This window comes from Excalfactoria chinensis, chromosome 1, assembly GCF_039878825.1.
Source record: "Excalfactoria chinensis isolate bCotChi1 chromosome 1, bCotChi1.hap2, whole genome shotgun sequence".
Lineage (NCBI taxonomy): Eukaryota > Metazoa > Chordata > Aves > Galliformes > Phasianidae > Excalfactoria > Excalfactoria chinensis.
This window is the reverse complement of record NC_092825.1, coordinates 130,357,392-130,377,073: the sequence shown is the minus strand read 5'-3', so window position 1 is coordinate 130,377,073 and position 19,682 is coordinate 130,357,392. Positions and strand designations below refer to the sequence as shown.

General features: G+C 37.8%; 1 protein-coding gene across 3 annotated transcripts in view; it reads left to right on the top strand.

Annotated features, from left to right (window-relative positions):
• ATP11A (ATPase phospholipid transporting 11A) overlaps positions 1-19,682 on the top strand; it is a 115,855-nt gene that overhangs the window by 46,373 nt on the left and 49,800 nt on the right. For all 3 annotated transcript variants that reach the window (XM_072344316.1, XM_072344325.1, XM_072344307.1), the window contains exon 2: positions 10,593-10,715. In XM_072344316.1, coding sequence (XP_072200417.1) covers positions 10,593-10,715 — 123 coding nt within the window. The remainder of the gene's footprint in view (positions 1-10,592; positions 10,716-19,682) is intronic.

Genomic DNA, 19,682 nt, shown 5'->3' with positions numbered 1-19,682 from the left:
CCAGTTACACGTGAGAGAAAGTGAGGTAAATAATTCACGGTTTATAGCACAGGGGATATGGAAAGCACAGTTGCCCATAGTAAAAACTAGCCTGATTTTTGTCATTTTAACTAATGCCGAGGTTTGCAGGCTTTCAATAAATGTAACAGTTATGGGGGGTGGAAGGGGGCATCATTTGTATTTTACCTTTTTACTTCTGTGGGTATTATTTAGGCATTATTTACAGGGCAGTGCATTTGGAACTGAACTAAGCGAGCAGGATCTTCATTCTAAACTTAGCAGAATTAGCAAGAGTCACGTTTTGACTAAAGGTTTAGGTTTTTTTGTATAAGTGTAGAGAAAACTAACTTGTACTAACAGCACCTACGTCGTGTTTTTTCCTTTTTTTTTCTTTCCTTTGGAAATTGCTTCAGATGAACTTGCACCCCATGTTAGCATACAGGCTTATGCTCAGAACCTGAAACACAGAGAAATGCTTCCAAAAAAGTCACCTTTAGTGTTGTTTTGCTACAAGCAAGTGGGGAAAGGGGAAAAATGGACAACTTTACCAACATAGTAAGCCTTCAGCAACTTAGAAATTTTTTGTGGGGAATTAATTTCTGCATACCTGGTGCTCTGTGTAATAGGAACATTGTGTTTTGCTATTTGTTCTAGTTGGATGTAATACTTGAAATGTATATAATTTAATATGTGCTACCAAAATGATATTCCAAAACAGGTATTGTTTCATTAACTGGATTGCAATAGTGATTTAGTAGAATAAAATAGCATTTGCTAGGAAATTGCTAGATAAAGTAAAGAATGTATTGTCAGCTGTCTTAGTCTAAGAATTGAATGTGCTTTCATGTTATTAGTCTATGCTTAGCAAAGAAAATAAAGGTGTTACATAGTAAGTCAGTGTTTATTTAAAACATACACATAATTATTTTTTAAGTAAATATGTAAAGATGCATTAAGTTGTAAGTAAGTTTACAAGAAATATTTTGATAGATTTCCAGTACAACAAATATCATAAGGCCTAAAGCTTCAGAATGTTAGGGATGGAACAGTTTATGTAACGATGTTTGGATGTTCTATCACCACCAGCTACGTGAGTGGCCGGGAAGACCATCATTTTACACATTATTAAACTTACTAGAGCATACAGTGATATCACAAAATATCCCACCTTCTCTCTGCCAGAATCAGTTTCACTAGTCGTGTATACATGTAGGAATGAAAATGCCTTTTAACTACAAGAACTGACCATTCACAACAGTGAGTTCTTGCAATTAGCGTCTGTTTTAGGTTCAGATGTAGCTGAATGATACCTTACAGTACTTTTTAATTAAAAAATAATAAATCAATATCAGCCTACTTAAAAAATAATTGAGGGGATGAAAGTATAAACTGCTGTAATATGGATTGGAGGGAAACTGTGTGTCAAGCTAAATCGCACAGTGTGGCTTACAAGCTCCTGGTCTCATGTTGTAACTAGCTTTGCTCTGAAACATCAGCCAGAAATCTAGAAATGAGTCTTCCTCCCTTCTTTTTTCTTAATTTTTTATTTTTTCTGAATTTAAGTGTAGTCATAGTAAGATTTCGGCCTGAGTCTGAAAAGACTATCGTTGTGTTGCAAGCAGCAACACAGGAGAGTGGCACTTCTGTGAGTGTTCAAGCAAAGGATGGGCAGATAAATTGAATATTATGTTTACTGTTTGTTAAAATCCTTTCAAAGAACTTTGTCATCCTGGCCAGTTCTGATTATATCCAAGTGAAGGCTGATGGTAAAGTAATTTACTGCTCTAAATTTAAGTAGTATTTTTAGAACGTGTCTTCCTTGAATAACCCAAAACTGAGAATATCACTTAATGGCTTTTAGTTGTGTCTGGTCTTATCAGTACCGTCCTTGTTTGCGTTGTGATTTTGGAAAGGCTTATAGCAGGTACTTGTGTTTATTTCTTAATCACTTTATCTCCAAAGAAAACAGGTTATACTCATGAATTTTATTTTTACTCATTCAAAAATAAGTAAGAACCACTGCTTGCCTTCCTCCCTCCTCCTGTTTCTTTATAATCTGTATTCATCAGTTAACATTCTAGTCAACATCTACATCTACAAAAAGGGAATGAGAGAAGACCCAGGAGACTACAGACCTATTAGCTTAACCTCACTCCCTGGGATAGTTATGGAGACAATTGTCTGGAGACATTGAAAGGCATTTAAAAAACAAAGCTGTTACTGTTCCATAGTCAACATGGATTCGTGGAGGAAAAGTTCCGTCTCAGTAATTTAACTTCCTTCTGTGATAAGGTCACCTGCGTGATGGAGGAAGAGGAGATGGTGGATGTGATCTTTCTGGATTTCAGTAAGATCTTTCCTGCTGGCATCTGTCCAGAGAAACTGTCCAACTGTGAAATAAGCAGGTACACAATATGCTGGATGGTGAACTGGCTCGATGGGTTGAAGAGGTTGGGGCTACATCTGGCTAGGAACCATCAGCAGTGGTGTTCCCCAGGGCTCAGTTCTGAGGCCAGTCCTGTTCAATGTTTTTATCAATGATCTGGATTTAAGGCTGGAGTGCATCCTCATTTTTGTAGATTATGCTAAACTAAAATGCTGAATTTTTGACTCCCTGGAAATGCTTTGCAGAGGGATCTAGATAGTTTGTAATACTGGGAGTTCTGTGACACCGTGAAGTTCAAAGGAAAATGCTGGATGCTGCTGGAGAGTAGTTTGGCTGAAGGGGATGTGGGGGTGCTGGTGACAGCTGTGTGCCCCGGCAGCAAAGGAGACAAACTGCTTTTTAGGGTGCATAAAACACAACAAGGACTGCCAATCAAAAGAAGTGATATTTTGTATTGATGTGGTCTTACCTTGAATTTTGCATGCAGTTCTCGGGCACCACAATATAAAAACACTTTTAAGGTTCTTGAAAGCCTCCGGGGGAGGGAAGGCAGCAAAGCTGGTAATAGGGCTGGAAAGCTCCTCCTTTGTCCAGTCTGGAGAAGAGGAGGCTGAGAAGGGGAAGCAGAGGTAGGTGTTGGGCTCTGCTCCTGGGAGCTGATGGCAGGATGGGAATGGCACAGAGCTGCGATAGGGGAGGGTCAGGCTAGGCACTGGGAAACATTTCTTATCCACGAGGGTGATCAAACACTAAAACAGGTTTCCTGGAGCAATGGCTGATGCTCAGTGCTTCTCAGTGTTCAAAAGGCACTTGGACAATGCCCTCAACAGCATGCTGTAAGTTTTTGGTCGGCACCGAAGTGGTCAGGTGGTTGAATTCAAAAGGTCAACTTTGAAAGGTCCCTTCCAACAGAACCATTCTGTTCTATTGTGTCTTTAAATTTTTGATCCATCTCAAATGCTTCTTGATGAATTACTGGCAATAATTCTATTTTCTGGCAACCAAGACGGTAAAATAACCAGCGTTCTGAAGTATCTATGAAGTGCTCTCTTTAAAAGTATATTTACAGACACTCTGAATTTGGCTGGCAGGGCAGTGTGGTGTTTAGTTACCTGACAGGAATTAGAATTGCTTTTGTTTTGCAGCTCTTGATAGCAACAAAAGAACCTGTAAGATTTGTGCACAAGGCTGAATTTGTTGGTGTGGTACTACTCTAGATATAAACTTAATTTATGAATTATAAGTGACAAAGCTACATAGTATCTTATGTGATACTTTCCCTTCTAGCTTCTCTTATGGTTCTACTTAGTATAGCTTTTCTCATTTGACTTTCTAATTGCAATTGAGACACTCTTGAAAGGATTTCCATGTAGCTGTTCAGGGAGTCAGGGAGATGTACAGAGAGGCATGGCATTTCTCTCTCTGCCCTTGTATCTTACACAGATAGAAAAGAGCAGAGTGTGTCAGAATCCTTGCAGCGGGAGGAAGGAAAACAAATGAATCAAAGGCATGCATTAATTCATGTATTTTACAGGTCTTTTTGCCATCATTTCAATAATTTATGGAAACATTTTGAATATCACGTGGGAAAAAGACCTCTGACTCTAATCTCGCTTCTATTTCTGCAATATTGTTTCTCTTCCAAATCACAGGTATCACAAATGATTACACCTAGTGGTCCAGCATATAAACAAAATTTGGAGTTTAAATTGAACAATTGTGAAAGATCTTACTCTTGCTTGAAATACTTGGTTTAGATATTACATATTTGAAACAGAATTACTATAGTTTTAAGGGAACCATAACAGTGTTATGTGTGCAAGGTCCTACACCTGGGTCAGGGCAGTCCCAAGCATAGATACAGGTTGGGTGGAGAATGGGTTTAGAGCAGCCCTGAGGAGAAGGTCCCCGACAGAAGTGGGACGTGCAGCTGTTGCAGCTGTTGGAGCAGGTCTAGAGGAGGGTCACAAAGATGATCAGAGTGCTGGAACACCTCCCCTATGAGGAGAGGCTGAGAGAGCTGGGGCTCTTCAGCCTGGAGAAGGCTCTGGAGGAGAGCTTATAGTGGCCTTCCAGATCCTGAAGGAGGCTACAGGAAAGCTGGGGAGGGACTTTTTATAAGGGCATTTAGAGACAGGATGAGGGAAAACGATTTTAAACTGGAAGAAGGTAGTTTTAGACCTGATACTGTGAGGAAATTCTTTACTGTGAGGGTGGTGAGATACTGGAACAGGTTTCCTGGAGTGGTTGTGGATTCTCCCTCCCTGAAAGCATTAAATGGCCAGACTGGATGGGGCTGTGAGCAACCTGGTCTAGAGGGAGATGTCCCTGCCTACAGCATGGGGTTGGAACTACGTGATCTTAAGGGTCTCTTACAAACCATACTATTCTGTGTTGTCATCTGTTAAGTACAGGTGGTTTTCAGTGGAATGTAGCATTCTAAATTAAAAATCAAAGGAAAATAACTTTCTACAAAGGGCTATGTTAAAGTATAATTGTGCAAACTAATATGACATCATTTGAGTATAACTGTATTAACATATTCTTAGAAACCTTTTATTTCGTGTATGGTGCTCAAGGAGGCATGATCTGGAAAGCAGAGATAAATTTGTATTAGAATATTCCTATTTTGTTGAAGCTGGAATGTTTGCTTTGTTGAGAACAAATGTTCTCATTTGTTCTAACTAGTGAGGAACTCAGAGGAAATGTAATATATATATATTTTCTTCTTTAGAAGTAGTCTACTTTGTAATATTTACAGAAGGATTCTACTTTTTAGGATTTACTGACCAGCTCTACCTTTAAAATGTTGCAGATTTGATTGGGTCTACAGTGGTTAGGCAGGGATTTGTGCTTTGCGCCACTGTTTCCAGACGGAGATGGCTGACATTTACCTGTAGAATGGTGCTGAGTTAAGTGAAAAAGAGCAAGTACTTTGTATACTCAATGGGACAAGAAATAGATGAGATCGATCACCAAACCATGAGATCTTACAGTGTACATTAAAGAAGTTAGTATGCCTAAGAAAACAGAGGTGTGAACGAAATCTTTTTTCACTTCATTGAATTGCATCTACCTGAAAAACTAAAATTGTTTTAAATAAACAACTGGAATCTTTTTCATCTTTCTGCAGTTACCTGATAGAATGTAACCAATTATTTTGAAGCAGAATACCTGTAAAAATTTTCTTCATCTTTTTCCCACTGTTCTTCATGTAGACTTTAAGTGCTAATAGCTGACCAGTGCCTGCTGTCGTCTAATATTCTATAGTGATGAACAGTTGTAGGTTTGGTGTGCAATTTTAACAGTAGTTTTAATTGCACTGTTGAATTAAAATAGCAGTGTTTTGTTGAGATACCCAAAGTGATGCCATACTTGCCTCCAGGAATGCCAAGTGTTTGTATGAAAGAACTTTTAGCTGAATGAGCAAGGTTACAACTGATGCATGGAATTTACTGCTAGCAAATCTATAGATAGTCTGCGATTGTTTGTAACTCCTTCCGAGAAAGCATTTAGCAAAGAAGTATGAGAGATTGTTGTCCAACAAAATATATTTACAGCCTGCCCAGTGGAGACTTCTGCTGTGTTTTCAGCTGTGCTTAATGCATTACAAACCTATTTTCGTAGTGTTTGTGTGTAATTTATTTGGGGAGTGAATATAATTTTGAATCCAAGTTTGTTTTTTCGATTATGCCCAAATTAGTAGGTCAAGTGGAAAGTCAGGAAGTATCATTCAGTTCTACCATTGATTACCAAACTGTAAGTTGAATGTGTTTACTAAAAGTAATTGGAAAGACCTGGAATCTTTCAAGGTCAGTTACTTTCCCAGGACCTAAACACTGTAGTGACAACCCTGGTATGCTTAATTTTAGTTAATGAGCTAAATTTATGTTTGGAAGGAGCTAAAATAAATAAATATATATATATATACATATATATAGATATAGATATGGACTGGATGATAATCATCTGTACTCTACTGTATTGCTTTTATTTCTATTTTTTTTCATTGAGAAGTTAGAGGAGCTTTTTCAAGTTAACATCAGAGAACTTGCTTGGAAGACACCAACCAACTGCCAGTGTCTGTCTATCTTTTCACAGTCGTCTGTTGAATACTAACCCCTTGTCTTTACAGATAATGCATTTCTGTAAATATTTGGGTAAGAGTAGCATGAAGATGAATTTTAAGCTAGTCTCAGCTTGATATTTTAATTATTATATACATATATTTTTTTTAATTCAGGGAACTGAATATTTGGTGTTTTCCTTCCAGTTTATACATGTATTAGGGTACAATCCTGTTAATGTCTCTGCTTAACATTACATAAGGATGACTTAGTCTATTGCTGGTCTTTGCTTTCTTTGTTGCTGACCTTGCTTGAAAGCATAAAAGCTAAGTAATGCTTCTTCATTGATGTGCCAATGAAACTTGGTCTCAGTAGGCTGAGCTTTATACTATTAATAGAAGCAGGTAATGCTAAGATTTATTTCTAATTTCTTCCCCATATCCTTAATGGGCTTAAGTAATAGAACTCAAATAAAATAATAATAATGAAAAAACATATTTCATTGTACTGACAGCAGTATCTGATTGCTTTTTTTTTTTTTTTTAGATTACCATAGTGTCATTTTAGCAAATGATCTCATATGAAGCACCTGAACAGAAAAAGAATCTTTGATTCAAAGTGTTCAATATTGTAGGTTAGCATTTCTAGATGTTAAAATGCTGTGTCTTGATTTCTCTGGGTTGTGTGCTTTGCGATATACATCACAGATTTTACCCCAGACATCTTTTTCTGCTTAATGAAAGTGAGGTACCTTGTGCCCTTACTGAATAAAGCATTTTACTTAATGTAATGGAACCTGCTTTATAAATATAAAATAAAAAGTAGGTCCATTAAATGAACAGAAGAGTTTCTTGATGTTTACAAATGTGTTTAAAGTAAATTCTATAGAATCTTTCCTTCTGGATTCAAATTCTGGTCTATGACATTAAGCTGGTTTACTTAGTGGTTACACTATACACGGGGGGTATCAAACTTTTGCAAACTGATGGTAGTGCAGAAAAATACAGTTTAAAGAGATCTATTTTTTCATGCTTCCTACTTTGATAAATAATTTCTCAGTGGACTATTTGAACCAAGTCAGGATAATGATCAGGTTACACTGTAAGATAAAAATGATTGTAATAAATAAATAAAACCCCAAAATGTTTGAACTAAGATCTTTGTCAAGCTGACATAAATTGTCAGGCAGGGTGTATGTGGAGGGAAGGAGAAGCTGGGGGACTTATTCTTGATGTTCAAAGATTCGTGCATTGTATTCCCATTACCCCTTTAAGCATTTGTCTATGAACTCAGCCACTTAACTCTATTAGCAATAGTCTTTGTGTTTCTTTGATGTCTGGAATATCCTTAATGAAAAATTAATGAACACTGTACGATTTGGTTAACTTTTAGGAATATCTTGCACTCCTACATTTCCAGAAGTACCGTTTATCCCAAGAGTCAATAAATCATTTACATACATTGTGCATCCAGGTGTATTGAAAAAGTAAAAATATCATCTAATAAAATGATAAAAGACACTGATTTTTTGCTCTTGGCACAGAAGTGAGGTGGATTGCAGAAAGCTTTTTTTACTGCTTTACTTCTAAAATGTTTTGACATACTATAAGAATATTAGTTTGTCTTCAGAAGTGGTATGAGCATTTAGAATGGCAGTCTGCTTTTGAGGTTGTGACAAGCCAAATTAGAGATGTGGGAGTTGTCTGGCTGGAAAATTAGTGTACTTCTCAGAACAACCCACATTTTAAGTTCAGGTTCCCACTGCAAGGATCTGGAGTGTGAAATCTCTGAAGTCAGTGATAGAGGAGCACAAGCTATGACTAGGCCTCAGATGTATCTTAAGAAGGGTTATCATCATGCCTTCATGTAACTTGCATTCATATGATGGTTACATGAGTTAACGTACTCCTTAAAATTAATGAATTAGATAAAAATGTACGTATTGAAGGAGCTAACAAAAGCAAGCATCTTTTTCTTTAAGTTTTGCTCTTAATTCTGTAATTTAGACCCTTCAGTGGCTTTTAATAAGGATTACTATGATTTAGGGCTTTTTCCTAACTAGTTCAAGTATACAGGTGTGGGACAACCAAAGTTGCTTTTGTTTAAACCTCCTTGTTTTTTCTCTTAATTCACCTTTCAATTTGCTTTGTGGCCAGTCAGCTATTCTGTGGTTAACAACCTGATTTCTGAAGCTCTTATTCCTACACTTTTGCTTTGCAGTTTTTTTCCTTTCCACAAAGAAAGCCATTCATGTCACATAGCATTCATGTCAGATAGGTGACTGTTGCATAGGTGCTGCTTCAGGTTTTCAGAGGATTATAAGAGTTTTATACGTACATTTAAATGTTGTTTTTTTTTGTTTGTTTTTGAAGTTTTTTCTTCACATGTGTTGTGCATGAAGCAGCAGAATGATCACATTGAAGAGAACCAGTGAAAGAAAAGTTAGAGTGTATATTTTTAGTTAAGTTTAAAAATGAGACTTTACCTTAGACTTCCCAGCCATATCTGCACTAGTAAAGTAAATCTGCCCAGAGCTATTGCCAGTAAGACAGATTAGAAGAGAAAAGAGATTATGTTGCTATGATTAAACCTTATTGCCAACTATTGTGTGACTTCATGAAGCTTCTTTGGGGAGTGATGCTTTGGCTTGCTTGACTACTAAACTGCTTCTGGTAACTTTGGTGGTTACTTTGCCAAATAGCACCAGTGCCCAGGGAAACTTTAGGAAGTATTTACTGTGCTTTACGTAATTGCAGAAAAGGAGCTTCCATCTAAATTACTGTCGTGGTTTAATCCCATTGGGCAGCTAAGCACCACATGGTCACTTGCTCAGTCCTCCTCAGCAGGGTGGGAAGGTGAATCAGAGGGTAAAAATGCAGGATCTCTTGAGTTGAGCTTAGATGTTTTAATAGCACAAAATCTATACTTGCAAGCAAAGCAATTTACTAATTCCCTTTGGCTGGTAGATGTTCAGCCATTTCCAGCAAAATGAGACTGAATCACACATAACAGTTACTTGAAAACATTTATTTATTTTACTTGAGCAGAACCTCCCCAACCCTACTTTGTTGCACTCTTTCCCTCCCAACTTTTATTGCTGTGGATGTTGTTCCTGTAGTACAGGGTAGCTTTTGTTCAACTGGAGTCAGCTTTCCTTGGCTGTGTCCCCTCCCAGCTCCTTGTGCGCCCCCAGGCTGCTCACTCACTCGGAGTTGGGGTATCCCACCTTGCTCAGTGCCAGTTAAAACGTAGCTGTGTTGTCAACATTATTTTCACCTCAAATTCAAAAGGTAGCACTGTATTAGCTACTGCAAGGAAAATTAACTATATCCCAGTCAAAATCAGGACATACAAAGTATACATATGTACATAATTATAGCATAAAACAGATTTTTTGGTTCAAATTGGTTATGTACTTAAACATTTAATTTACTCATCTCTTTACCTAGTGATGTTTTCAGAATAGGGGATGCCTTGTTTTTCTGTCTAGATCAAGATATTAGAAATGTATTCTGTACTTGAAGCATTTTTTCTATCTTAGATGGGAATTAGTGAAACTGTGGGCTAAGGAATCAGTTAGCTTATCTACAGTGAATTGTATATGTGTAAAAGTGCTAATTAAAAAATAAATGTGGTGGAGTTTTGTGAAGCAACTGTGAGCATTTCACTTTGGCTCATCTACTTGCAGATGCAGCTTTCATTAAAGAGCAAGGAATCTGAGCTGACAAGCTGAGTTCTTTCCTGGCAATCGAAGATACTCTACAGTTGCTGTGTATCTTAGGATATCGTTTTTGCTAGTATTTTGGAGAAGGCAGGGCTTCTTTCTTAAAACAAAGATGTTTATAAATAAACTACCAAGTTACCATTCTTCTTCTTTCAGTTATAAAATTAGGAAATCAGAGTAGTAATTTTCATGTTTCCACCAGTGGTGTCTGGTGCAGATAGAGAGGTTTTGAGAATTGACTTAAACTTGTCTTTTAGTGGTCTTGAGATTATACAGAGAAATGCAAGGGGTCGCACATTGACAGCTGTGTATGTACTGATTAGATGTGTTTAGTTTCTTGAGTCTGCAGCTCATCTTACTGCAGAAATACTGAGTGAAGTGACATAATGATGTTTTTTTTTTCCTCCTCTTGTAGTGTGCTGGAGAAGAGAATTGGGTGGACAGTCGGACTATTTATGTTGGGCATCGTGAACCACCTCCAGGCACTGAAGCATACATTCCTCAGAGATTTCCAGATAACAGAATAGTCTCATCAAAGGTACTGTTCTTTCAATCATTTGCATAAATCAGTTTAAGTTATGCTTTGTGTGTTTATTTTATTCCTCCAAGATGATCTTTCTGTATTTGCTATGTTTCTTCTTTACCATGATTGGCAAAGGTAAACAAACATCTGAAGCTTCTTCCACAAAACCTATTTGTCAAATTGCCGCTCATATGAGTGGGAATAAAGTAACTCATCCAGTGTTCGGTGTAATACATAGCAGAGTTTTAGAATGAGGCTATGCTTTTCCACAAAGGAATGAAAAAGCAATTTTCATTTAGGTTGATCCTGTAGTAAAGAATATCTTCCCAAGGCAAGACTTTGTGATTGTATATCTTTATTTTCAATTGAGAGCATTACCTCAAAGTACAAAAAGTATTGTGATCGATATGTCATCTTCACAATAAGTGTTCCCTTCAAAAGTTCACGCTGACAATTAAAAAAAAAAAACAAAAAACCTCCTTGAAATTATAGGATATTATTACCCATGTAACAAGTGAATCAGTCTTAAATATATCAGAAATAACAAGTTTTTATACCCTTTAGAAAACATAGAGTTTATCACTCAGTGTAAGTTTACAACTTCCTGTTTCAGCAGTATTGTGTGAACAAATAAGTTTTTGCTTTAGATAGACTGGCAGTGTTTCTGCTCCACTAGCATATAAAACTGAACACTTGCAGCTTTCTATGTCGTAGACTCCCCAGGAGCATCATGTATTGAATGTGTTCAGATGTTACACTTCGTGAGTGCCCTCCTGTAAGCCAGTCATGAAATAACAACAAGGGGAAATGGTTTTAAACTCAAGGAGGGAAGATTTTAGGTGAGATATCAGGAGTAAGTTTTCCACTGAGAGAATGGCGAGGTACAGGTACTGATACGGTCTGCCCAGAGAGACTGTGGATGCCCCATGCCTGGAGGAGATGTTCCAGGTCAGGTTTGATGGGGGCCCTGGTCAATCTGAACTAGTGCTTGATTAGCTGTTGGCAATCCTGCCTGTGGCAGGGAGGTTGGAAGTTAAATCATGTTTGATGTTTCTTCTGACCCAAGCTGTTCTATGAGTCTGTGAATGACTTTATTAAGAGTAGTTTTTACTGAAAGAAGTTACTCTTAGGTGGTAACTTAGATTCACAGACTTGCTTTGAGAACCTAACACTGTAAGCTCAGAACCGTATGCTTGCATACCGAAGTGGGTCTGAACGCTTTGCCTTCCATTAATATATGGCAAAGCTGTAATAAAAGCTGTCCTTCTCAAACTGTCTCATTTCTTACATAATTTTTTTTATTTTACTATCTTCATTCACTACAGTCTTTACTATCTTCTTTCTGTATCTCTTTCAAAGACAGTATGCCTAGAAAAACAGCCGAGTGTCTAAACATCTTTAATTAGGTAAAATATTTAAAAGGTAATGCAGTAAGTAATCCAGGTGGAATATGGTCAGACAAGTACAATAGGAAATGCTGTACTCTGCACATCGCTTTGTGCATTATTGCAGCATAAACACATTTTATGCAGATTGTACTTGTGTGACTTTTTAATCTTGTAAATTTTGTCTAGAACGTATATACATAAAGCTGTTGAAGGAAGCTACTGACACTGCTTTTTGAAATAAAAAACATCCTACTTAATTCTACAAGGTGCTTGACATCTTTTTTGATCGTGAAATTAGAAGTTTTGAGTTACTATGCTTTGTAGAGTGAGATCTTAAATGTGGTTTAGTGTGAGAATGAGCCGAAGCTCCTTGCTATTAAATATGTGGAATTTTAATTAGCTCAAGGAAAAGATTTCACTGTATTTTGATATATTTTCAGTTCGATGTTTGAAATATTAGACTCTTTAGTTGTCAACTGACTCTGTAAAAGCTTTTCCATAAACAAAAGGTTTTTAGTCAAAATATTTTTATACACATCTCATACTTGTGGTTTATATATTAAACTTGTTACACTTTAGATAAGTAATCTAAGTCTTCACTATGAAAGTAAAAACAGTTATGCTATAGTTAACTCCAAAAGTAATGCCTCCTACTTATTTCCATGGAAACTACAACAGAGACAAAGAATGTAATAACACTATTTGGTAGGGCAAAATTTCAGCTATAATACACTAGGTTCCAGTGTAGTCGCCACCATTAGTCATGCATTTTTGCCAGTGATCAGTGGTGGTCTGTATGTTGCACTTATGGGGGAAAAAAAAATCTGCACCAGCAGAGGTGACTTTCTGTCACCACTGCTGAAGCCTACCACCTCATTGTGCAGACATTCACTGTATTGATGAACATCAATTGATGCAGTTTTTTTCCACGTGGAGGAATTCAGTGATAACCTTTTGATACCTGCACTTCCTTGTCAGACTCAGTTTTGTGGGGCTGCCCCTCCATTGCTATCTGTCATATTGAATGTAACAGAATATTGGTGGAAAGGTTCAGTCTGTACTGCCACATCACCAGCATCTTCCTCTGATACTGTGGACCAGCATAATACAATGGGAAATATTACTTTTGGAGTAGCCCTTGTTTTTTAAAAGGGAGTGGAGTTTGCAGAAGTCCTTTGTACAGCTACATTCTTTTTACATTACAGTTCCCAGAAGTGCAGAAAGTTCAACTTAGATTACAATTGTATTGATATAGCAGACTTCTCATGCTATCTTACCTGTCCTGTCCTTTGCAATTAAACATGATTATTAATGTGTTCTATCCCAGATATTCTGTGTAAAGTGCTACTGTGATTTGAATTCATTGGTTCTTGTTCTGTGAGCTACCTAGCTCACAGCTTTTCACTCTATCCTTCTTACCAGCTCCCTTAGAAGCTTCTCTGATGGAGTATCTACCACAGCTTAAGAAAGATAGCCTTAAACTTACTGCAAAATAACAAAATACACAATATTATAATCAGGAACTCATAGTTGTTAGAGTAAAATACATGCATGCAGGCATGCTATGTAACGTTACTTCAACCATGAAGGGTATTTCCTTAGTTTTTCCATCAGTAGGGCAGATGATAGTTTTCAGCTGTGATGTTATAGGTCTTTAATACTTATACAGGAAAGACAGTGATTGCTCTTCAAGGATGAGAAAACCTGAACTTCTAAGTACAAATTCTACCAATTTAAGACAAATTGAGTTTCTAAAAAGAGTCGCTTAAAACCATGAGGAAACTTCATCAATTGGACTGTATGTTCCTGTATTAACAAATGTCCTGTCATAAAACCCTGAAAAAATATGGCCACTTGAAGTAACTGGGAAAGTCTGAGGCTTTTTCCTTCCAAAGGTAAACTTCACGATGCTGCACAAGTGGTTTCCTGGTGTCAGCAAGATGATAATTTGATTCTGGTACAGGGGGATATTTCTTGTACCTTGTGTTGTCACTGTGGAATGTGGTAAATGCTCTATCTGTTTAATGGCATATTCCTGCTCATGAAAAAACTGATCTAGACAGACCTTGGGCAAACAAAAATGCTTTTTTGATTTCATATGACTTTTAACAACGTATTACAAAAAGTCTGTGTCAAAATAGTAAAAAGCAAAAAAACTGTTTTAGATTGAACATAAGCTAACTGCATGCACGAAGATCGTGACCTCTGTAAGGAAGATTCTTACATGGTTCTAGTTTTTAGCTTCTTCACCTGCATGGACAGTTAGTCTTTAATGTAGCTGCTGTGTGTGCTTTATTGAACTTATATGGCAGTGATGCAACAAGGCAAAATAATAGCTGGTAGAAAAAAAAACAGCATGTACATCACTTGGCAGGAGTTGTTTCCCCTTCCCTCCCCCCTTTTTTATTTCCTAAAAATTTCATATTTTAAAAGCACATACTGATCATTAAAACTACTAACTTAAGAAGAATTTTTTTCTACAGTTGTGGTTAGAAGAATTTGGTGGGGAACAACATTTTTTTCCCCCTTCTATTTCTGAATTGGGTGAATATCAAGTTTTTATCAATTCTGCTCCTGAAAAGTGATTAATTACAAAATAACTAATATGAAACTTCCTTAAGGTCCATACTTCATACTTTGTGCTCAGGGTGTCTCAGACAGTGTGACAATGGATATATATATAAGACTATCCAGTTCCAGCACTCCTGCACTGGACAGGGACACCCTGTAGATCAGGTTACCCAATGGCCCATGTAGCCTGAACGCTTCCAGTGCAGATGCATCCTCAGCTGCTCTGGACAGCCTGTTCCAGTGCTTTACCACTGTCAGTATTTGTTGATTTGTGATTTACCCAAAACTGATAACTTTATATTTAATATACAAATTTTTATGAATTTCTTTGTTATTTTTTTAAACCCATATGAATTTTTAGAATAATTAATGGCACAGTGAAACTTTAGAAGTTTGATAAAATAAAACTATAAACTTTCATTTTGAAATTCTTACTTCCTAAATTTCAGTGATGATTACAAGTCCTTAAATCTGAGAGCAACCATTACTGTTTTTATCATCTTGATTCTGTTAGTGGTCTTTTGCCATACACTTTCAAGGCTGCACAGTCTTAGCCTGTTCAGCAGTTCTGTGCAGAAGTAGTTCATACCTCTGCTCAGATTTGTCTGTATCTTTTCTCAAGCTTTGTTAGTATTTAAGACTGTGAAATGCATAGGCCATTCAGTGTATAGGCTAGCTATTAATTTGAGGCATACCTAATTTTTTTTTTGTTTCATTTTTTAGTAATTTTCAGTGTTCTACTTCCTCACTGCTGATCTTCTTTGTGTCTTCATAGAACTGCTGTATTTCAAGGATTTTGTTCATTTGTAGACAAAATAGGGGTTTGCAATACCAATTCTAGTTGAATCGATGAACTGAAGACTAATTGTGTGCATATACATATGCCTTTTTTAAACAGAGGAGAAGGTACATAGAAAAAGTGACAGGAGCTGTATGGAATTTTCTGAGAATGTGCTCAATTGCAACTGCTTATTGGTTTAGAGAGAATGTGCAGAGTGATCCACAAGAGATACAGAATTTTGAAGGTTCCAAGATACAATCTGAGTGAAGGAACATCACATTTCTGGTGTGTCAGACTGACAAAAATACTGGGAACACTCTGCAGGGAGATGACTTTTTTTCTGTACCACCCATAGAAAAAGCAAGGTTACAGAGATTTATTTAAACTCTGGGTAAGCATTTTGTTCTTGTTTTCAATCTTTGGGCAATCAATAGGTCACATTTTTGCCTAGTGAGCTTGTCTAGTTTCAAACTTTCATGTCATAGTTTCATGAAGGTAAATTTTTACAACTACCAAAGATTCTTGTGTGTCCATCACTGACATAACTGGAAGCAGTGGAGTTCAAGCCTCCAAAAGGTTGATGCTGAAAGGAGTAGGTTGAGATTCCCTGAAATGCAAGGTTGATTCTACAGTGGAAGCAGAACTGTTACTTGGGGAGTTTGCCTTTGCATAAAGACTTCATTCAATTTAAGTTACAATATGAAATTATGAAATGCAGACTTATAGTGCAGCTTTGTTTCCTTTTGTTGCTTTTTAAGAAGCGATACAGTGAATTTTAGATGGCAAAATAATACTATCACTTGCTACTTTGAAATTCTATATGGCTGTATTCACTGACCAGAAGTGCTCCCGTTTTTGGTTTCACAAATAATACTATTGTCTGTTACTTGCTTGTTTCCCTGGGGCTTCTCTTCAAATGCTGATCCAAACTCTGATTTGTATGAGAATAGCCTGAAACAATAATATTGCATGTTGAGCATCCTCTGAACTGAAGGCAAAATCTTAGTTCCTTTCAGTACTAATCTGATTAATTGTGAGTCATCTCAATCTCAGTGACTAATAGTTAAATAAAATTAAGTAATTCTGGCATTTTTCAGAGGTTACTGTTGAAATTTTTCCTCCTTTCAGCAGAGATTTGTTTGCTTTCCATGCAGTGCTCACTTCTAGCATCCTGTTATAAAACCACAAAGACTGGAGTGGTGAGGCTCTGTTCTTATTGTTGTGCCACGTTTGGAAGAAATCTTAATTCTGAAGCTTAAAAAGTGTTCAAGTACCTCCACTGCTACTTGAAGCTCAGAGGAGTTCTGAGCTGTCCCAGACCTCTCCAAGGTCACGGTTTTTATCTGTAAGGATTTGTTTGATCTCTATGAGGACATGACACAACAGCTTTAAGTTGAGGAGTTCAAATACAGCCCTAAGCACTGACGTTTGAAAGTCAAAAAAGCATCTCAAGCTTACAGTGGAAACTGGCACAGCTGTGTGTGTGAAGCGCAAATATTTGTATAGTGTCCCTTGTGGTGCAGAAAAGACCGGTAGACTTAAGTGCATATGGGAAATGTATCAGTGCAAGGGGTGTTTTGTGTGCCTTTTAGCATGGACATACTGATCTGCTCTAAAGGTAGCTGTAATGCAGAGCTCCTGCCTTGTGTCCAGGCACTCTATTGACTTGTAGCTATGCAGTCTGAAGCAGAAGATCAGATCTGATGCTTCAGGGGTTAAAATAGCAAGGTTTACCAAGCTGCATCTAAGAGTGAGTGAGGCAGGTGCTTTTAGCAATGAAGAAGAGTAAATGGGCTTAATCTGAGTCAGTCACAAATAGTTCCTCATCAAAGGACTTGTCTTGGTCCCAGCTAATGGGAAAGCAATACCTTTAGAATGAAGTGATGGGATGCAATGCATCATGAGATTTTCCTTACAGGCATAATAATGTAGTTTCTTCCTGTGGATAATGCTCAATACCTTGGGAGAGCTAGAAACAGCTATTAGGTCCTCATGATCCTCTTTTTGGTAGGATTTGCAGGTAAGTGGCTCTCTCCAACCTCTCTTGTGCTCCCAAGGGAAGTAATTCACCAGACTCCTCACTCAGCCCAGGATTAAGTTGTTTTTTATTCTCTGCTGGTACAGGGTTAAGTTTGTCATATAAATATGGAGTCTGCACACTGTAGGGGGAGGTGGGGATAAAGAAAGGAAGGGAAGGAAAGGAAGCAGGTCCAAACCTGATACTGTTCCATTCACTACAAAGCTTAAATCTCTTCCCTTTGCATATGAAAAAATGAAGCACATCTGATCTCATACCCACTCTTGTATATATATTATGCTAACATTCTCTGAGACAGTTAGTTTCTTTAACTTGTAGTACAGTAATAAATAATAATAAAATAGCAGTCTTCAGAATGCTGGGGGATGCCATTGTCAGAGGAGTTTCTGGAGATACAGCCGCAATCTGATGAAACTGAGAATTGTTAAATTAATAAAGGACTATGATGAATATCATATTTCAGTTTGTAGCAGAAATCTAGTTTTACAAGTTAAGGAGTCCTATGGCAAAATGTTTGTCCATTCATGGTTCTGTATTTTATTTTCTGACAGATAAAGGACTGAACATAGGAATACTGTGATTAATGTGTATCACTGGGATTTAGTCTTAGATTTCATGCTTGCTACCCTTTACTCAAAACCCCAAATGTATACTGACTATTTGAACTGATTTCCTCAGATCACTATCTCTGATATGAGCCAGGATGGCATTGGTCCTCTTGACCACCTGGGCACACTGTTGGCTCATGTTCAGCTGAGCATTGGCCAACACTCCCAGGTTCTTTTCTTCTACACAGACTTCTAGACACCCTGCCTCAAGCCTGTAGTGTTGCCTGGGGTTGTTGTGGCCAAAGTGCAGGACTGAACTTCATGTCACTGGCCTCAGCCCAGCTATCCAGCCTCTGTAGGACCTTCCGTACCCCCCACCAAGCAGATAAACACTTCCCCTGAACTTGGTGTAGTTAGCAAACATACTGAAGATGCACTCCATCTTCTCTGTTTTTCCTGGAAGTGTTTATGGCTAAATGTTAATTACCTATTTGTAGATACTGCACTAAACTAATGGTGGTTGGGAGAGTGAGGGAGGGAAATGCAGGCAGAATAAATACTTGGTATCTTTGAAATCCAGTATAATAAAGTTCTAAAATTTGTCTGTGTATTACTGTTGCCATTTAAGCTTCTCAGTGACATTCACATTAATAAGATTATAAAGAACAAGATACATTATTGCTGATTATGCTGTCTGTCACGAACTACTGGGAGAAAACACATGGTGGACTTCCCTTCTCTGTATTCAGATCACATCTTTCTTGTTGCTTATCACAACAGGAACTTTAAATGACTGGGACTATTGTACAAGGACAACTCCTAATCCAGTCTAACCACTTTTATTTTGAAATTGTGCAGCCAAAGCAAGTAGCTGAGCAGTATGAATAGAATTCCAGTCCCGTGCAAGTGTTCTGATTGAAAGATGAGAGCACTTAACTTTCCAGCTCTTATGTGTACATTTGCATGGGTTTTGGCTAACAGGTGATACAATAATGAAGTAACTTATTAAACAGAATAAGTGTTTACTTCAGAAATATTTTTGGACACATCATTAAAGAGCGTAACATTTTGTTCACATGCATAGGCTTTAGCCCCACATAAATAAAAGCATAAGGCAGTTGTCCCTCATGGGTCTGTATTGTAAGTAGTGTTGAATATTTTTGTCTGTGACATGGGTGTTGGGTTTAAGTGTACCCTCAGCAATTCTGCACATGCCACCAAGCTGTGGGCTACAGTAGACACACTGAAAGGAAGGGTTGCCATCCAAAGGGACCTTGAGAGGTGGGCCTGTGCAAGCCTCATGCAGTTCAGCAAGGTCCTGTGCCTGGATCAGAGCAATCCCAAGCACAAATACTGACTGAGTGGAGAATAGATTGAGGAGAAGGGCCCGGGTTCGAATCCCCCCTGTGGCGCTGGGGGTAGAAGTGCCGCTTTGCTACACAGAGGGCTCGAAACCCGGGAGTTGGACTCGATGATCTCTAAGGTCCCTTCCAACTCGCACAATACTATGATACTATGATGATATGATGACTTGAGGTGCTGGTTGATGAAAGACAGCATGAGCTTGGAATGCTGATGATATCCTGGGCTCCATCAAAAAAAGGGGTGGCTACCAGGGCAAGGGAGCTGATCGTCTCCCTCTATTCCACTTGTGTG